General features: G+C 41.8%; 1 protein-coding gene across 1 annotated transcript; it reads right to left on the bottom strand.

Annotated features, from left to right (window-relative positions):
- Positions 1 to 12,445: 12,445 nt before the first annotated feature.
- On the bottom strand, positions 12,446 to 12,841 carry LOC110739430 (uncharacterized mitochondrial protein AtMg00860-like). Its single transcript, XM_021919890.1, has one exon. It carries the CDS (start codon positions 12,839 to 12,841, stop codon positions 12,446 to 12,448), a length of 396 nt encoding a protein of 131 aa, XP_021775582.1.
- Positions 12,842 to 18,425: the final 5,584 nt, after the last annotated feature.

Raw genomic sequence — 18,425 nt, 5'->3', positions numbered from 1 at the left:
CTATACGACTGTCCCAAAGGGCAACCACGTAGCCGTTTTTGAGACAAGGATAACTCTATCACTAACCAAACCAGTGGTAGCAGTTGACATCTGAGTCAGATGACCGCCTGTATTACTTGGGATAAATGCAGGGGGTACCTATTGAGTTAATAGCCAACAAACATTGGCGAATCAAGGGGTCTAGCCGGCCTACGCCGCCTGGTACCTCTACTTCTCAAACAAAAGTGACGGCGACTGAGTAACTCCAAAGTTAACTCATAGTCACTCCTTCAAATTTGGTATGGAACCTAAAAAGTTTGAGTCGTCCGCCTGTTTTATACAAACAAGGACACTCGAACCCCTATTCCTACTGGATAACCTATTGAGTAAATAGCCAACAAACATTGGTAAATCAAGGGGTCTAGCCGGCCTACGCCGCCTGATACCTTTACTACTCAATCAAGATTGTGACGAAGACTAAGTAACTCCTATGTTAACTTAATAGTCACTCAAACTTAGTACTGAGCCTAAAAGGTACGAGTCGTCCACTTGTTTTTAATAAACAAAGGCTCTCAACCAATACTCTTGCTAGGTTAACAAATAACAAATTAGAGGCTAACATTGGCAATAAAGGGAAACAACCGGTACCCGCCGCTTGTTTTCCTACTTAAATTCCTTGGCTACTTGGTAATTCTATTTACTTGGTCAAATTGAATAAAGAGTTCGAATACCGATTGATTAAATGGCCGACTGATCATCTATCCTGGAAACAGACAACCAGTCGTCCAGGGGCATAGGCGGCATACTTACTATTTGTACCTGTCTTAACGTTCGGCCATACACAACAGTCTGTCTAGTGAGCAAATTTCAAATACTTAGGCGGCATACTTACTATTTGTACCTGTCTTAACGTTCGGCCATACACAACAGTCTGTCTAGTGAGCAAATTTCAAATACTTAGACAAATTTGAACAAAAACAAAAAATTTGATTAAAATGAGCCGGCCATAAAAGACCAGCAGAATATTCAAAACCCCGGCCCCCTGGCCGGGTAATTACAAAGCAAACGGCACGCAGGCCGTGAAAAAAAAAAAATATACTTAAAGCTTAAGAAGGGGGCAGTTCAGTATCAGCAGCAGCCGCCTGGTCAGCACTCTTCTTGCTGGACTCGGCCCTCGCTGCATCATCTTTTGATGCCTTTCCCCCAAGTGGCACAAGCGCCACAACAGGCTCTTCCTCCTCCAACGCAACGTCCATCGCCTCTTCTTCAGCAGCCGCCAGGATCTGTTGATTATATATTTCCGAACACTGGCGGTACGTTCTTTCCCATGAGGCAAAGTCGGCACTGGGGAACAGTCGTTCCCAGGTCATGCGTTGGATTTGGGCGGAGTCTTCCACCATCTCCCGGACGAGCTCTTGTTTTTCTTGCTCGGCCTTGTCCGAGAGCTCTTGGGTAAGACTCTTCTCCTGGTTCACCAGGCGTTCTTTTACGTTAGCCAAAGATTTCTCCATGGCTTCGTAAGAGTGCATTTTCTGGCGAAGGGGCTTCAGCTCGGCTTTAAGTTTGGTGACGGTCCCCTCCAGCTCGTCAACCTTCTTTTGGGCCGCCTCTAGCTGAGCCCGAACAGCGGCGGTCGCCTGCGCCTGATAATAAAGAAGATCAATGGTCAGTACTTCATTTTGGGCAATTTGAAACATTGCTTTATCACAGCTGGAGGCGGCCATAGCCTTTGCGGCCTTTACCTCTTTGTTTTTCCGATCAATCGGCTTGCGAAGGCTGTTGACTCGGAGCAGGGCCTAAGTACAAAGAAAAACAGGCGTCAGTTTCCAATCAAAAGGGTTAACAGGCGTCCTGGAACTTCAAAAGGGTATACCTCAGCTAGGATCCCCGAAATTCCATCGAGGTCAAGGGTGCCGGCACCCTTGACCGCCTCCCTGTCAGAGGGAGGAACTACTTTAACCATTGACTTGGCTACCTCAACCAAGTCAAGTCCTTGGGGTCCGGCTGTTGCGAGGAAGAAGCCCTTGGAGTGCCAGACTGAAAACAAAAAGAGTTAGTATATGCATAATACAACTTAAAGGGGAAGAGTTTTCAAAGCTTACCAAGGGTGCCTCCTTGCTGGGGGAGTCGGCGTACGACTGCTTCATTAGCGAAACCCGCAGCATGGCCGCCGCAGTCTTAGATGCTGTTATTTTACTCATGGCGTCGGCTGAAAGAAATAAACAGCAAAGTTAGTAAGAATCCCAAGTAAACAAGGCGTGAGAAAACAGAGTATTCGTCAGGCCGGCTACCTCTAGAGCACCGACTGCCGAGGCCACAGGCGGCCAAGAAGTACTCATCATAGAGCCACTTGAAGCTCGGGACGCAGTGTAGGGGTACTTGCTCTCGTACCCCTGAAGTAGAGTTCACCCTAGTCTCTACTTTGAAGAGTCCTTTGTCTAGGATCTCTCTTTTAGCCTTTGGGGGAACAGGCGGCATGCTGCGGCCGCCTGCAAGAAGAGGCGGATCCCTGTTCCACTTGTTAAAACGTTTGTTCAGCTCCGTGTCTGAACTCTCGATAATAAGGAAGGTGTTCCGCCAATCCTTCCATTTGTTTGCCTTACCTCTCGTCATGAGGTAACCCCTGTGGCTTGTTAGTTGATACCAGCCGGTACCTCCCGACTTAGGGGTCCGGCTGAGATAGTTCATGTGGGCGAAAGCCTCAAAACTTGGCTCCACCCCGTTCAGTTCGCACCCGGCCACATAGCCGAGTACGTTTACCCAAGAGTTGGGGGCTAACTGCCATAACCCCAGATCATACCCATCTAAAATCCGCTGAACAGCCGGATGTAATGGGAAGCGCAGACCAGCTTTGATGGCCGCCACATAGCAGCCAAAACAGCCGTCACCATAGCTGGTACCAGCCGGCCAGACGACAGTATCTTCTGGATCCGGCACAAACAGTAAATACTCCGGGCCCATTTTGTGGTTAGCAATAAAGCTCGCCACGTTGTCTCGCATGGTTGCGATCCGGCCCCGGGGCACCCTGCAGTAGTAGGGGGTGTTTTCCTCTCTGTAAGAGGCGGACGGCTCTGCCCAATTATCCCCCTTCTCCACTGCATGGGAACTTCTCGCCTCTTGTAGGCGGTTATGTTTTTCTTCTGAGTCAGAAGAACTATGGTCAGAAGAGCTGGAATCGGACTCGTCCCCTGACGAGTCCGAAGAGGACGACTCCTCCCCTCTCCTAGAGGGGCCCGCCTCCTCTCCCTTAGAAGGAGCAGAAGGTAAATTAGACATGTCCACGGTTAGATGAGAAGGGAACACCTTGGTCCCTCTCTCAGAACTGTCAGCTTGACAGTCGCCTCGTTCCACATCTGGCGCCTGGTCAGATGTTTCGCTAAGGAGTACCCTTTGGGAGGAGCCGTCTGAGTTTGATATTCTAGCAGTCTTTTTTGTTCTGGCCATCACGTTCTGCATAGACACAGATTCAGTTGGACTTTGTATAAAGGGCAAAGAGGGGTCCAGAAAAGGGCAGGCGGCACTCCTAGTCCTAGATTCAGCCGTCCCCGGTGACCGGCTGATCACTAACTTAGGGCGTGTCGTGTGCTTCCATGGTGCCATTTCAAAAAATAAAAAGAAAATTAAGAGTAAGAGAACTGAGTTACCTGAACGGATGACAGTTGATGAAGTCCTGAAAGTTCGGGTCAGTCGGCTTGTCAGAACAGGCGGTAGGCAGAAAATGTCCGAAAATGTCAGAGCAAGTTCAGGGGTCCGAATGTTCTCGCAAAAATTCTCAAATGTGAAAATGACCGAAGTCAGCACTTCCTTTTATAGGCAAAATGAGAAGGCGAAGGGTCGCTTCCGAATTCAAATTTGGGCGGGAGAGTCTCCCGGCCGTCTGCAAGGTGACACCTGTAACGGGCCGTCGCCTGTCACCGTGCGACGCCTGTCACAGGCGACACGTGACCAGTCGCGTGCCACCTGTGAGGGGCAAATGATTAGGGGATTTTTATCCACCAAGCGCCGTTTGACAAGTGGACCAACCAGGTTCCGCCACGCGTCCTCCACGGACCACTTAAGACACGCCACGTGTCCACCCATGCCAAATGGGACAACCGGCCATCAAGGCCCATTTCAGTCTAGAAGCCCGTTCGGCCCTAGGTTTACCTTAAACCTAGAGAGTTGCACGCTTCCCAAGGCTATAAATACTCGATTAATCCTCATTAATCAAGGGACCGAATACATTACGGAACACACTAATAACCGGCTGATCTCGCTAGCAAAGCAGATTACCTACATTAAATACTCTCACCTAGAGAGACCTTATTACTTTAATTTCTGTATTAATTACTCCTTAATCAGGTACTAACTTGACCGTTGGAGGCGGAGCTCTCAGGAGTCTCCGTTATTTTGCAGGTACAGGCGTCCGGTTCCAGTCTCGGAATTGTAACTCTCCCGCAGGACATCAGAAAACCCCGAAACAAGCTTCACGTCCCAAAATCAAAGGAGTGTTAACATCTTCCTCCATATCCATCACTACAAAGTCACAAGGCACGTAGATGTGTCCCACTTGAATTGGAACATCCTAAAGTTCTCCACAAGGTAATTTCACCGATCGATCGGCCAATTAAATTGTCTTTCTTGTAGGGATCATCTCTATATTGAGCAATGGATAGAGGGAATAAACTAACACTTGCTCCAAGATTGGCTAAGTCTCCCCTAGCTTCCATGTTCCCAATTTTCACCGGCAAAGTGAAACTTCCCGGGTCTTTTTCCTTCTTGGGCATCTTATGTTGGACAAGAGCACTCACTTGATGTGGAAGGGTGATAAGCTCATCATTGAGCTTCCTCTTGTAGGTGAGAATATCTTTGAGGAACTTGGAGTAAGATGAAATTTGTGTCACAACTTCATGAAAAGGGAGGTTGATATGCAAATTCTTCATGACACTAAGAAATTTTGCAAACTTGTCGTTCAACTTCCTTTCCGTAAGCGGACAGGGAAAAGGAACCAGTCCATCAAGATTCCTAGCCTCACTAGGAATTGATGTTGACTACTCATTGTCAAGCTTCTTCTTTTCCGAACCTCCTTTTATCTCATCACCCTTTTCTTTCTCACCTCCCTTGCTTTCATTCACACTCTCCTCACCTCCCTTCTTTTCCTCACTATCCCCTTCATTTGGCCCTTCATAGGAAGTTCTCAACCTCAATGTGATCGCCTTGCATGTATCGGGTTTTGGTGTTGTGAGATGGGTTAGGTTGTGGTTGTCCTGGTAGAGTAGATGGTGAATTGAAAGGAGTTCTCTCGGCCAATTGAGCTAGTTGTGAATCAACCATCTCTTTGTGAGCTCTTATCTCTTGCATTTGTTTCCCAAAAGATTTCATTTGCGCATGCATGGCTTGGAGGAGTTTAGTTTGAGTAGCTCCGCTTAAGGTGCTTGTTCTTGATGATTTCTTTGAGGTGCTTCGGTTTGATTGTTGTATTGGTTGTTCTTTGGATAGCTTCCTCTTGGGTTTTGGGGATGATATGGAGGTGGATTTTTATATTGAGGGTTGGATTTGTAGGAAGGTTGAGCTTTTTGGTTAAATTGTTGAGTTTGAGGTACAAACCCGGGTGGTGGTTGTCTCCAAGCTACTCCACCGCCGCTTCCTCTAAATCCCTCTTGCCTTGTGTTGTATGCTGCTACATGCTCGGGCCTTAAACCTCCACAATAAGATGTATCATGGTTCGTTCCTCCACAATTTTGATAAGAGAAAGAGTTAACTTGAGAAGATCTTGCTCCACCACTTGAACTTGCATTCACAATCGTGTTCAACTTGAAAAGCCCTTTTGTTAGTTGATCAATTTGATGTTGTAATTGATCAACTTTCTCTAATTCGTAAATACCACCTCTCTTTGGAGCATTTCTTCTTTGCCCCCCCCCCAAGATTAATTCTTTGGTACCTCTTCTGTTGTGGCTTCAACTTGATTTTGAGGGATTTTGATTAATTGACCACCCGCCCCCGCATTCAAATTGGCTCTTGACATGGGCTCCAATCCGTCGTAGAAAAAACGCATCAACAAACCTTGATTGTACTCATGGTGGGGACATGCTTGTAGCAACTCTTTGAATCTCTTTCATGATTCACCAAGACTTTCATCAACATCTTGCTCAAATGATGCAATTTTCCTTCTCATTTCGGTGGTCTTCTCCTCGGAGATAAAGCGCTTCAAGAATGCCTTTACCACCTCCCTCCATGTTGTTAGAGTGCTAGGCTTTACTTGCTTTACCCATTTCTTTGCTCGTCCGGTGAGAGATTGCCGGAAAAGGTGCATATGAATGTAGCCTTGACTCAGTGAATTGGTTTGCATCATTGCGCACAATTCAAGGAATCAGTCAAATGTTCAATAGGGTCCTCACTTGCACTTCTGGAAAATTGCTTCGATTGGACCATTCTAGTATATTGTGGATAGATTGAGAAGTTGGTTTCTGTGACGGGTAGCAAAATCCCTCCCGTGAGCTCATAATCCTCCGGATTTCCGAACTCACGAAACAAAGCATCATTCTCTTGTCCCGACATTGATCCTCTTGGTGAACTTGAAGAGTAAGTATCACTCTCACTATCAACTATATCACCAAAACCTCTTCCCTCGTCTTGATAAAGCCTACGGACTTTTCTCAAGGTTCGGTTGATTTCGTGGTGAATTTGATATGAGGGTGCTCCTTGAGACCCCCTAAGCATTCACCAAAGCTAAGTAAACAATTAGCAATGACAAGGATGATAAAACAAAAAAAACAAAAATAAATGAAATTATAATGACTCTAACAAAAGCAATAATGGACACTAAACAAGCCGCTTCCCCGGCAACGGCGCCAAAATTTGATCACGGGTTAGATAGGTCGTTAAGCTACTACCCTAACCAAATTAATCATTTATAATACCAAAACCTACACTAAACTAGTTGGTGGCAAGTAAAGGGTCGAACCACTAGGGAAGCACGCTAATTCAACATCAATAATCACTAATGCAATAGTGAAAAGGGGATTGTTTTTGTTGGTTTTGTTGAGTAAGAACACTAAAAATACAAATAATCACGAAAATGACGGTTAAAATCCAAGGGAAAATGACGCTAGGGATACAGGGGTGTCCAATATGATTAGAAAAAGGGGAATAATGGTGATTATCATGAAACACATGCCTAAGAACACAAGATTCTACCTAAACAATTCATTCTCATGCAAAAGTCTAGGCAAATCAATGAAAGAGGTCTACACTAAAAAGGATCATTCCCATGCATCCTATTAGTTACAATCAAATCTATAGAATAAAGAAGCACAATCCATAAAAACTCCACTTTCATAACTCATTCTCATGCAATCATTAAAATAGAGATGATCCTAATCTAGTTCAAATCACTTTCATGCATTTAAACTAGAAAACATCAAATAGAGTGCAACAATAATCTCAAACTAATAAAAATCATGTCTTTCATCAATATATGGCATAATTTCAATCCAACCATAATCATTTATCCAATATCAAATCATATATTCCACCCCCTTCCCCTAGCTAAAAGTTTAGCAAGATAAGGGAGATTAAATATAATATCAAAACTAGAATAAAATTCAAGAAACTCAAAACAAAACATGATTAAAATCAATGAAATCAATATAACAACTAGATAAATTAATAAGATTAACAAGAATAAGTAACAATAAAACAAATAAATAATACTAAAGGAAAGGAGAAGAGATTACTAAAGAAAGGATTAATGAAAGATGAAAACTTAGATCCTTGGTTGATTGATTGAAGATTAAAACTTGAGCAAAGTTGAATACAATAAAGGATGCTTGAATAACAATCTATTTTATCTCTCTAGATTAGGCTAATGTTCTATGGAATTAGTACTAAGTGTCCTTTTTTACAAAGAGTCCCGTCTATATATATGTGGCTCCACTAAAAGAAAGAAACTTGGGCAACAAGGCGCAAAGAAATCAGAAACCCATTGGTGCGTGACCGCACACGACATATACTCGCCCGCGCAGTAGATGTGTGCGCCCTCTCAGCATAGTGCGCGGCCTCAACTTTGAGGGTACGGGGAAATCAAGCGCGCCCGCATAGAAGCCACATAGTAGGTCGCGCAAACTCTCTTGTTTGTCTCTGTTTCTTCAGCCTGGCTGCGTGCCCGCACAGCCAAGGGTGCGCGCCCGCACAGCAGCCGCACAACACCCCGCGCAGAATAGTTTGCTTGGCTCCTTGAAATACTCTTTATTTCGGCACAAAATACCTAAAAAACAAAATCATGGAAATCAAAATAATAACAAGGCGAGAAGACTAAGAAAAGGGAAGATAAAGGAGAAACGAAAAGAGGAAGCAAAACTACGTAAAAATGAATAGAAAAAGGGCCAAACAAGTGCAAATGAGGGGAGAATCCTTAGAGAAAAAGGATAAAAGAGTGGCATAAATGCCACTCATCACATAAACATACCCTGTTGGTTCTCCATCAAACTTTGCATGCCAAGTTGCATGCTCATCATTTGCTATTTAAGGCTACTCATGCTTTGATGTTGTTGTTGTTGTTGATGATGATGTTATTATTGTTGTTGTTGCTATTGTTGTTGTTGTTCGACTACCATGTTCCTTGCGCCACCCAAAGCAGTGGGTAACACACCATTGTCTTGTGGAATTTTCCATACATTCCTAGCAAAATACAATAGTGCTCGCGCTAAACAATCCAAGCATGAAAATTGTTGGCATCTAAAGTTCCTTGGAGGAACCCTGACCTTCTCATTTGTTGGATGTCAATGAATAAATATTTGCCTGCCCTAACTTGAGTGCATTAAGGGAAAAAGCGTTCATAGTTAAGCTTCTTTGCAATCCTTGTGATCATCCAACCAAGGGTAATTTCCCCCGTCTTGTGACCCGACTTGATTGCCTCGTAGCACAGGATGAACCAGTACCCCATGTTGAGCCGCCCTCTCAACTCCTCCCAAGTAGCAACCCACAAAGGAAAGAGCTCTTCATGCGAGAGATTACTCATGTCTTGCTTGATAAACACCGCATACCCCAAAATGCGGTGAAGGATACAGAGAACAAGGTGGATAATTTGGTTGGCCACATAATTCCTAGTGTTGAACTCTACAAAATCGGTAATCGTTTGCCACCATCAAAATGCATCGTACTCAGGAATAGGCTCAAAGAAGGGGCAAGGAGGTCCGCCTCGGGTTTCAAATCCAATAATGCATTGAGATCACTAAGAGTCATAGTGTGTTGGTTGTTGAATAGTTGGAAGGAAATTTGGAAGTCGTTATTCCCATAAGGCTCTTTTTCAAATGAGGCTAGGAATTTGAAGGTGGGCTCTTTATATGTTCGATTTTGATGCTTGATGAACTCATTCATCCCTAAGTTGTCAAGGAGTGACCTTATGTCATAATCAATCCCCAAAGCTCTCATGGAGCATTGATCATAGTGCCTCGTGGGATTTAGCTTTCGTCCTTGAAGGTCATTGAAGAAGGTAGCATGGAGCTAGTTCAAGAATTTCAATCGAGGAGGAACATTTGGTCCTTTAGCTTTAGTTTGAGCACTAGGCTCCTCAACCCTTAACCAGGGCTCCTTTCTACTCTCCCTTTTGTTCATTGTGGCCTCAAGAGAACTCACTTCGAACACAACCAATAATTGAAACATAACAACAACAACCTGAGCGTTAACAATCTACAAAAAGGTTAGTACAAACAACTAACCACACAAATGTAGCACCAAAAACAACTAGAATCAACAACGAAACACACAATCACAATACATTATGATAATAAGCAATTTTCATGAATATAGTTGCATTATCATCAATACTAACACAAAATTACTCAACTAAATCCCATGAAAATAGCTTCAAAATCAATAATGTTAACAACAATATTCTAAAATCACTAAATATGACACTAAAAACCAACAATTCCTTAGCAAATAAAATCAAAATCACATGAAACTCACACAATCTAAACCATGGTTAATAACTAAAAATTTTGCATAAACAAGTGAAAATAACATACCACTTAGTAAAAGCTTGAACACCACTAAGAACCCACAAGAATACCACCTTCAACCAAGCTTGCACACCATAAAAATGGAGGATTTTTGGGTATTTTAGAGAGAGAAAGTGGGTAAATTTGTGAGTAGAGTTAAAATTTTTGATGAATTTGAAGGAAAATCAATGGAATTTGTGAGAAATGGTTGAAATTGAAAGGCTAGGATTTGATTTTGTGCGGAGAGAGAAGAATAGAGCATGAAAAAAGGGTTACAAAAATTATGAGGGTGAAATGGGCAAGAAGAACTTAAAACCCAGTTTTCCCAGCTCTGCGCGCCCGCATAGGTACCTGCGCACCCGCACAAGGGTCGCGCACTAGGTCGTGTAGACTCACTTTCTCAAACCTCAAATTTTGAACAAAAGTGTGCAGGTTCTAACAGGTTGTGCGGCCACACACCCTTCCTTACGCGCCCGCACAGAGGTCGCGCACAAGGTCGCGCAAACTTTCTGTCTTCGAGCTTAAATTTCGAACAAAAGTGTGCGGGTTCTGATAGGGCTGCGCACCTGCACACTTTTCACTGCGCGCCCACACATTAGTCGTGCACAAGGTCGCGTAGAGAAAATCTTTAATTTCTATCTTCTCTCATCTTTGACATAGAAAAACCTTTACTCCTTCATCATCCAAAAACCTATCATCAAAAAAGGGGAAAAAACAAATTTCAAATTCAAAAAAGAAAAGTGAAACGGAATATATAAAAAATAGAAAAGAGTTAGAAACTTAGGTTTCCTCCCGGGAAGCGCTTCTTTATGAGGTCACTAGCTTGACCATGAGGAAAATTCTTCAAGGGGATGGCTTGGGATTCAAAGGATCAAGCATTATACATTCGATGACACCAAATTCTTCCTTGCAATAGTAATTCTTTAAACGATGACCATTGAACATAAACTTGTTGCCATCCACATCTAACTCAAAGTAGCCATGAGGAGTAGTATTCGATATCACAAAAGGGCCCGACCACTTGGACTTGAGTTTACCCGGAAACAAACAAAGCCTTAGGTTGAAAGGCAAAACCTTGTCTCAAACCTTAAAGCTCTTGTTTCGAATATGTTGGTCATTCCACTTTTTGGTCTTCTCCTTATATAACCTTGAGCTCTTTTAAGCATCATCTAAATGCTCTTCAAGTTCATTGATCTTAAGCAATCTCTTCTCACCGGCCAATGATAAATCCATATTGAGTTCTTTGATGGTCCACCAAGCTTCGTATTCCAACTCAACCGGCATGTGACAAGCCTTTCCATAAACCAAACTATAGGGGGTCGTGCCGATTGGAGTCTTGTACGCCATCCTAAGAGCCCATAGTGTGTCATCAAGTTTGAGAGACCAATCTTTCCTTAATTTGTTAACCATCCTTCCAAGAAGATATTTGATTTCACAATTCGAGACCTCCACTTTTCCTTGAGTTTGAGGGTGATAAGGTAATACAATTTTATGATGAATGCCATACCTCTTGAGAAGAGCTTCAAATTTCTTTTTGGCGAAATGGGAGCCTCTATCACTAATTAGCAACATCGGAACTCCAAACCTAGGAAAAATGATCTTCTTTAGAAGCTTAAGCACATCCATGTGATCGTTTGTAGGTGAGTGTATGGCTTCAATCCATTTCGTCACATAATCACCCACTACCAATATATATAGATTTCCCTAAGAAGAAACGAAAGGCCCCATAAAGTCCACTCCGCATACATCAAAGGGCTCAACTTCCAAGACATTATGTGAAACGAACTTGTGGGCATCACTCCTTTGACACCTATCACATTGTAAAACTAACTTGTGGGCATACTTATGAATCGTTGGTCACCACAATAGAGATTGAGAGATTTTTTCCACCGTCTTATAAACACCCCCATGTCCTCCACATGGTAGTGAATGGCAATGCTAAAGAACTCCTTCGATATCATGATCCGAAACACATTTTCAAAAAAGTCCATCTATGCATTGTTTGAACAAGTATGGGTCGTTCCATAAATACCTCCTTACCTCCTTGAAAAACCTCTTCTTTTGTTGAGAAGAAAACTCCTGGAAAATGACTCCACAAGCAAGATAATTGGCAATGTCCGCATACCAAGGGCTACATGTTGAAGCCATAGCCATGAGAGTTTTAAATCCTATCTCATCTTTGATTGGTACATCATCTTTGTTCCCAAAAGGTAGCCTAGACAAATGATCCGCAACGTAGTTCTCCGCTCCCTTTTTGCCCCTCATTTCCATGTGAAAATCTTGAAGAGAAAGAACCCAACGGATTAGGCGAGGCTTTTCTTCCTTCATAGTCATGAGATATCGCACCGTAATATGATCCGTGTACACAATAACCTTAGAGCAAATAAGATAGGACCTAAACTTATCAAAGGCAAAAACAACTGCTAGCATTTCCTTCCCGTTATTGTATAGTTCTTTTGAGCTTCATCAAGATTCCTACTTGCATATTAGATGACACATGATTTCCCTTCTTTCTTTTTCCCAAGCACGGCAACCACTGCAAAATCACTCGCATCGCACATTAGCTCAAAAGGCAAGCTCCAATCCGCAGCTTGCACAACGGGAGAGGAAATGAGAGCTTCCTTGAGCTTACAAAATGCCTCAAGGCAAGCCTCATTGAAGTTAAAAGCAACATCATTTTTTAGTAATTCGGTCAAAGGTTTGGCGATTGATGAAAAGTCTTTGATAAATCTCCGATAGAAACCGGCATGCCCAAGAAAAGCTCGTACTCCCGTGATAGAAGTAGGAGGGGGCAATTTCTCAATCACCGAAACTTTGGCCAGATCAACCACAATGCCATTTTTTGAAACTTTATGGCCAAGGACAATACCCTCCTCGACCATGAAGTGGCAATTTTCCCAATTCAAAACCAAACTCGTCTTTTGACACCTTTTCAAAACTTTTTCAAGGTTAAAAAGACAAGTGTCAAAAGACGAGCCATTAACACTAAAATCATCCATGAAAACTTCAATTTCTTTTTCAAGCATCTCGGAGAAATGGGGGTCATGCATCTTTGAAAGGTAGAAGGAGCATTGCGTAAACCAAATGGCATTCTTCGGTATGCAAATGTCCCATATGGACATGTGAAAGTAGTTTTCTATTGATCGCTTGGATGGTTAGGGATTTCGAAAAATCCGGAATACCCATCCAACAAACAAAAGAAAGCATGTTGAGAGCCACTCAAGCATTTGGTCCATGAATGGGAGAGGAAAATGATTTTCTTAGTGTTTTTGTTCAACCTCCTATAATCAATACACATTCTCCACCCAATCACCGTCCGGGTGGAGATTTCCTCTCCGCCTTCACCTTTGATTATGGTCATCCCACCCTTTTTTGGAACTACATGAACCGGGATAACCCACTTTCTATCGGAGATAGCATAGATGCCCGCCTTACGTAGTTTCAAATTTTCTTTCTTCACAACCTCTTGAAGGTTGGGGTTCAACCTTCTTTGATGTTCAATTGAGGTGGAATGATCATCTTCAAGATGAATACGATGCATGCATAAAGAAGGGCTAATACCTTTGATATAATCAATGTTATACCCTATCATATCCTTATATTTTCTTAAAACATCAAGTAATTTTTCCAAACTAAGACCATCTAGGGTAGCATTGACAAAAATAGGGTATTTTCCCTCTTTTTCAAGAAAAGCATGTTTCAAAGAAGGGGGAAGGGGCTTGAGTTCTACCTTGGGAGGAGGCTTAGAACTCTCCTCCAATTTTTCCTCCTTGGACTCAATATCAATCTCAACTTGTTGTTCTACCTCCTCCTTTGAGGATTCCTCCATTGCCATGACAAACTCTTTAGCCTCTTGAGAGTGGAACTCTTCTTTGCATGTAAGAGATTCTATCATTCGATCTCGAGGCCTCATCACGACCCTCCCCAAGCGATCTAGCTCCTCATTAACAACATCAAATCTATAGCATTATTCAGCCATGGGGGTCTTGAGCAACTTAGAAAACGCAAAAACAATCTTCTCATCGGCCACCTCACATGTGATGGTGGTGTTCTTGCAATTGATGACCGCCCCTAAAGTTTTAAGAGCTTCACGTCCCAAAATCAAAGGAGTGTTAACATCTTCCTCCATATCCATTACTACAATGTCACAAGGCACGTAGATGTGTCCCACTTGAATTGTAACATCCTCAAGCTCTCAACAAGATAATTTCACCGACCGATCGGCCAATTGAATTGTCTTTCTTGTAGGGATCATCTCTATATTGAGTTTTTGACCAATGGATAGAGGGATTAAACTAACACTTGCTCCAAGATCGGCTAAGGCTCCCCTAGCTTCCTTGTTCCCAATTTTAACAGGCAAAGTGAAACTTCTCAGGTCTTTTTCCCTCTTGAGCATCTTATGTTTGACAAGAGCACTTACTTGATGTGGAAGGGTGATAAGCTATTCATTGAGCTTCCTCTTGTTGGTGAGAATATCTTTAAGGAACTTGAAGTAAGATGGCATTTGTGTCACAACTTCAAAGAAAGGGAGGTTAATGTGCAAATCTTTATGACGCTAAGGAATTTTGAAAACTTGTGATTCAACTTCCTCTCCGTAAGCCGCCGGGAAAAGGAACCGGTCCATCAAGTTTCCTAGCCTCACTAGTAACCGGTCCATCTAGATTCCCTGGCAAAGGAGCTAAAATTTTATCACGGGTTAAATAGGTCGTTAGGCTACTACCCTAATAAAATTAATCATTTATAATACCTAAACCTACACCAATCTAGTTAGTTGCAAGTAAAGGGTTGAACCAGTAGGGAAGCACACTAATTCAACATCAATAATCACAAATGCAAGAGTAAAAAGGGAATTGTTTTTGTTGGTTTTGTTGAGTAAGAACACTAAAACTACTAAAAGGCAAGAAAATGATGATTAAAACCAAGGGAAAATGACGCTAGGGATACGGGGGTGTCAAATATAATTAGAAAAAGGGGAATAATAATGATTATCATGAAACACTTGCCAAAGAACACAATATTCTACCTAAACAATTCATTCACATGCAATAGTGTAGGCAAATCAATGAAAGAGGTCTACAGTAATAAGGATCATTCTCATGCATCCTATTAGTTACAATCAAATCAAGAGAATAAAGGAGCATAATCCATAAAAACTCCACTTTAATAACTCATTCTAATGAAATCATTAAAATAGAGATAATCTTAATGTAGTTCAAATCACTTTCATGCATTTAAACTACAAAACATCAAATAGAGTGCAACAATAATCTTAAGCTATTAAAAACCATGTCTTTAATCAATTTATGGCATAAGTTCATTCCAACCATCATCATTCATCCAATATCAACTCATATTTTCCACACCCTTCCCCTAGATAAAAATTTAGCCTAGAGAAGGGAGATTAAACATAATATCAAAACTAGAAACAAACTCAAGAAACTCAAAACAAAACATGATTAAAATCAATGAAATCAATAACAACTTGATAAACTAGTAAGATTAATAAGAATAAGCAACAATAAAACAAATAAATAAAACTAAAGGAAAGGAGAAGAGATTACTAAAAAAGATAAAAACTTGGATTCTTGCTTGATTGATTGAAGACTATACTTGAGCAAAGTTGAATACAATAAGGGATGCTTGAATAAAAATCTACTTTCTCTCTCTAGAATAGGCTAATATCCTATGGAATTATAACTAAGTGTTTTTTCATTACAAAGAGTCTCGTCTATATATATGTGGCTCTCCCAAAAGAAAGAAACTTGGGCAACAAGGTGCAAAGAAATCAGAAACCCAGCGGTGCGCGCCCGCACATGAAATACGCGCTTGCGCAGTAGTTGTGTGCACCCTATCAGCATATTGTACAACTGCAACTTTGAGGGTACGGGGAAATGAAGCGCGCCCGCATAATAAACCTGCGCGCCCGTGCAGCAGGTCGCGCGCCCGCACAGAGGCCGCACAATAGGTCGCAAAAACTCTCTAGTTTGGCTCTATTTCATAAGCTTGGCTACGCGGGTTCTAATAAGGATGCGCGCCCGCACATCCAAGGGTGCGCGGCCGTGCAATAGCCGCATAGTAGCCCGCACAGAACAGTTTGCTTGGCTCCTTGAATTCCTCTTTCTTTCGGCACATGATACCTACAAAACACAAGCATGGAAATCAAAATAAAGAGAAGGAATAGGAGGAAACAAAACTAAGTAAAAATAATTTGAAAAGGGCCAAACAAGTGCAAACGAGGGGAGAATCCTTAGAGAAAAAGGATAAAAGAGTGGCATAAATGCCACCCATCAGCAGTTTAAGCAATCGAATTGGAAATATCATCCCTACGCGTCGCACTCAAAAGTAAGCTACCAGAAGCTGAATGGGTAAGAGCGAGGTATGAAGAGCTTTCATTCCTCGACGAACGACAGTTAAGAGCTTTGCATCATGTACAAGTCTACCAACTTCACATTGCGCGTCATTTTAATAAAAGGTTAAAACCTAGAAATATCAAAGAAGGTGACTTTGTAATAAATGAGGTTAGGGGTCCACCAACCGATTTAGGAGGGTAATTCAAGCCTAATTGGATAGTTACCTACCGCGTAATTAAAATCCTATAAGGAGGAGCCGTCAGATTAATGGATATTGGAGGAGATGAAATTCGCCAATTAATAAACATTGATCGACTTAAAAAATATTATATATGAAACCCGGATAAACTCGTTTATTCATTAAATAACTCATTTTTAGCATTCAATTGAAAGATTCTAAGTGTTATGCACTTTAACAAATAACACGGCAAAGCACATAACACTTGGGTGGTAATGTAAATTAAAAATATCATTCTAAGTGTTCTGATTTTTTCGAACATCACGAAAAACTCTTTACACTTGGGGGGGGGGGGGGGTAATAATGAAAAAAAAAAATCATAACGCTCATAGCATAGTTGTTGCGCGCAACTGGAATAGTTGCGCTCGAATGTCACGCGCAACAAATTTAGTTGCACGCGATAGGCTCATGCAACCTAAAATGATGCGCGCGCCACCTGATGATGAACAACGAACCCGGATTTTTATGCTTGAAAAAAGTTCCGACGTTTACTTGCGAAAAAAGAGGGTGTTTCTTAAAAATAAAATATACTCGGAGAATTAAAAATAAACTTTGATTTGAATGTTTTCTTTTTAAACCAAGTTTGATTAGTTTTTTTTTCATTTAATTTCTATTCAAGAGATTAAAGAAAAATAAAAAAAAGGGAAGAACTATGCAAAGACCTGATTTTGTGTTACAAATATGTACGCAATCTTTATGATTCGGTCATATCAAAACTAAAAAAAATGAAGCTCATCTTGATTTTATTAAGAATCCAAAAGAGAGAGACATTTTGAAGCTTATCTTTATTTTATCACACTCTATGGTTTTACTATATCCTCGATTGTCACAGATGTTGGAGGAGTAGTTTCCATCGCAGTATTTTCAGAAGCCTTAGAGCTCTCTCCTACACTCTTCTTTTTCACCCAAATATTGTTTTTCAATTTAGGGATTGAGGGCTTTGCAACCTGTTTTCCTTTCCTATTGACGATCGGAGCTTTCTTGAGATTATTTGGTGAAGGTTCTTTGATTTTCACACCTTGTTGCATAGGTTTGGAGGGAGCTTTTCTTTATGTTTCCTTCGAACAAGCCTTAGGGGATGAGAAGTCTAATTTTTTCTCACTCCTTTGTTTTGGACACTAGGAGGAGTAGTAGTGGTTGAATGCATCAAAGGCTTAGGTGGATTGCAAGAGGTGGCGGCTTGAGGTTGAGATCGAGCCTTGTTTTATTCGCCCTTATCCGCCACATTCATCCAAGCTTTGTAAAAGGAAGATAATACAACACTCGCGGTAGGATTTTGTAATACCCACCTAGGAAGACTTGACCAATATTCCATCCAATGAGGGAGTCTTCCGGGTTTAAAGATCACATCTTTAGGGGCATTACAATCTTGTGGGGGAATGATTTGTTTCATCCCGTATTGTCTCATTACCCTACAAGGAAAAATATAAGTGGTACTAGATAGGCCTATAAGCCTAATATAAGGGTAATTAAAACTATTTCCAACCAACCTACTTATGTTCCACCATGAATCACAAAGCGTACGTTGGGAATCCCGCGACAGAAAAACGACGTCCTTTCTTCATTATTCTTACGCTTGTAAAGAATTCGACGTCCAGGGAAAGTCCTTACTCCGTTAGCTTCAAGATTTTGTGGCTGATCAACAATTCGCAAACGCTCCATGAGCCAATCTTAAAAAAAAAAAATTAGTTTGCGATTTAAACAAGCAGGTGGTGCGCGCATCAAAATCAGTTGCGCGCGCTTACTGCGTGCATCGCAGAAGATTGCGATGGTCGTACCAGCGCAACTTCATGATTTGCGCTGGAATACGACGTAAAAAAAACAACGTACGTGTAATAGTAGTGGACTTCCCGTGAAACCGTTTTTGTTAGGGTCTCC

Source organism: Chenopodium quinoa, unplaced genomic scaffold (assembly GCF_001683475.1).
Source record: "Chenopodium quinoa cultivar QQ74 unplaced genomic scaffold, ASM168347v1, whole genome shotgun sequence".
Classification (NCBI taxonomy): domain Eukaryota; kingdom Viridiplantae; phylum Streptophyta; class Magnoliopsida; order Caryophyllales; family Amaranthaceae; genus Chenopodium; species Chenopodium quinoa.
The sequence above is the reverse complement of the archived record's forward strand: the minus strand, read 5'-3'. Positions and strand labels throughout refer to the sequence as shown.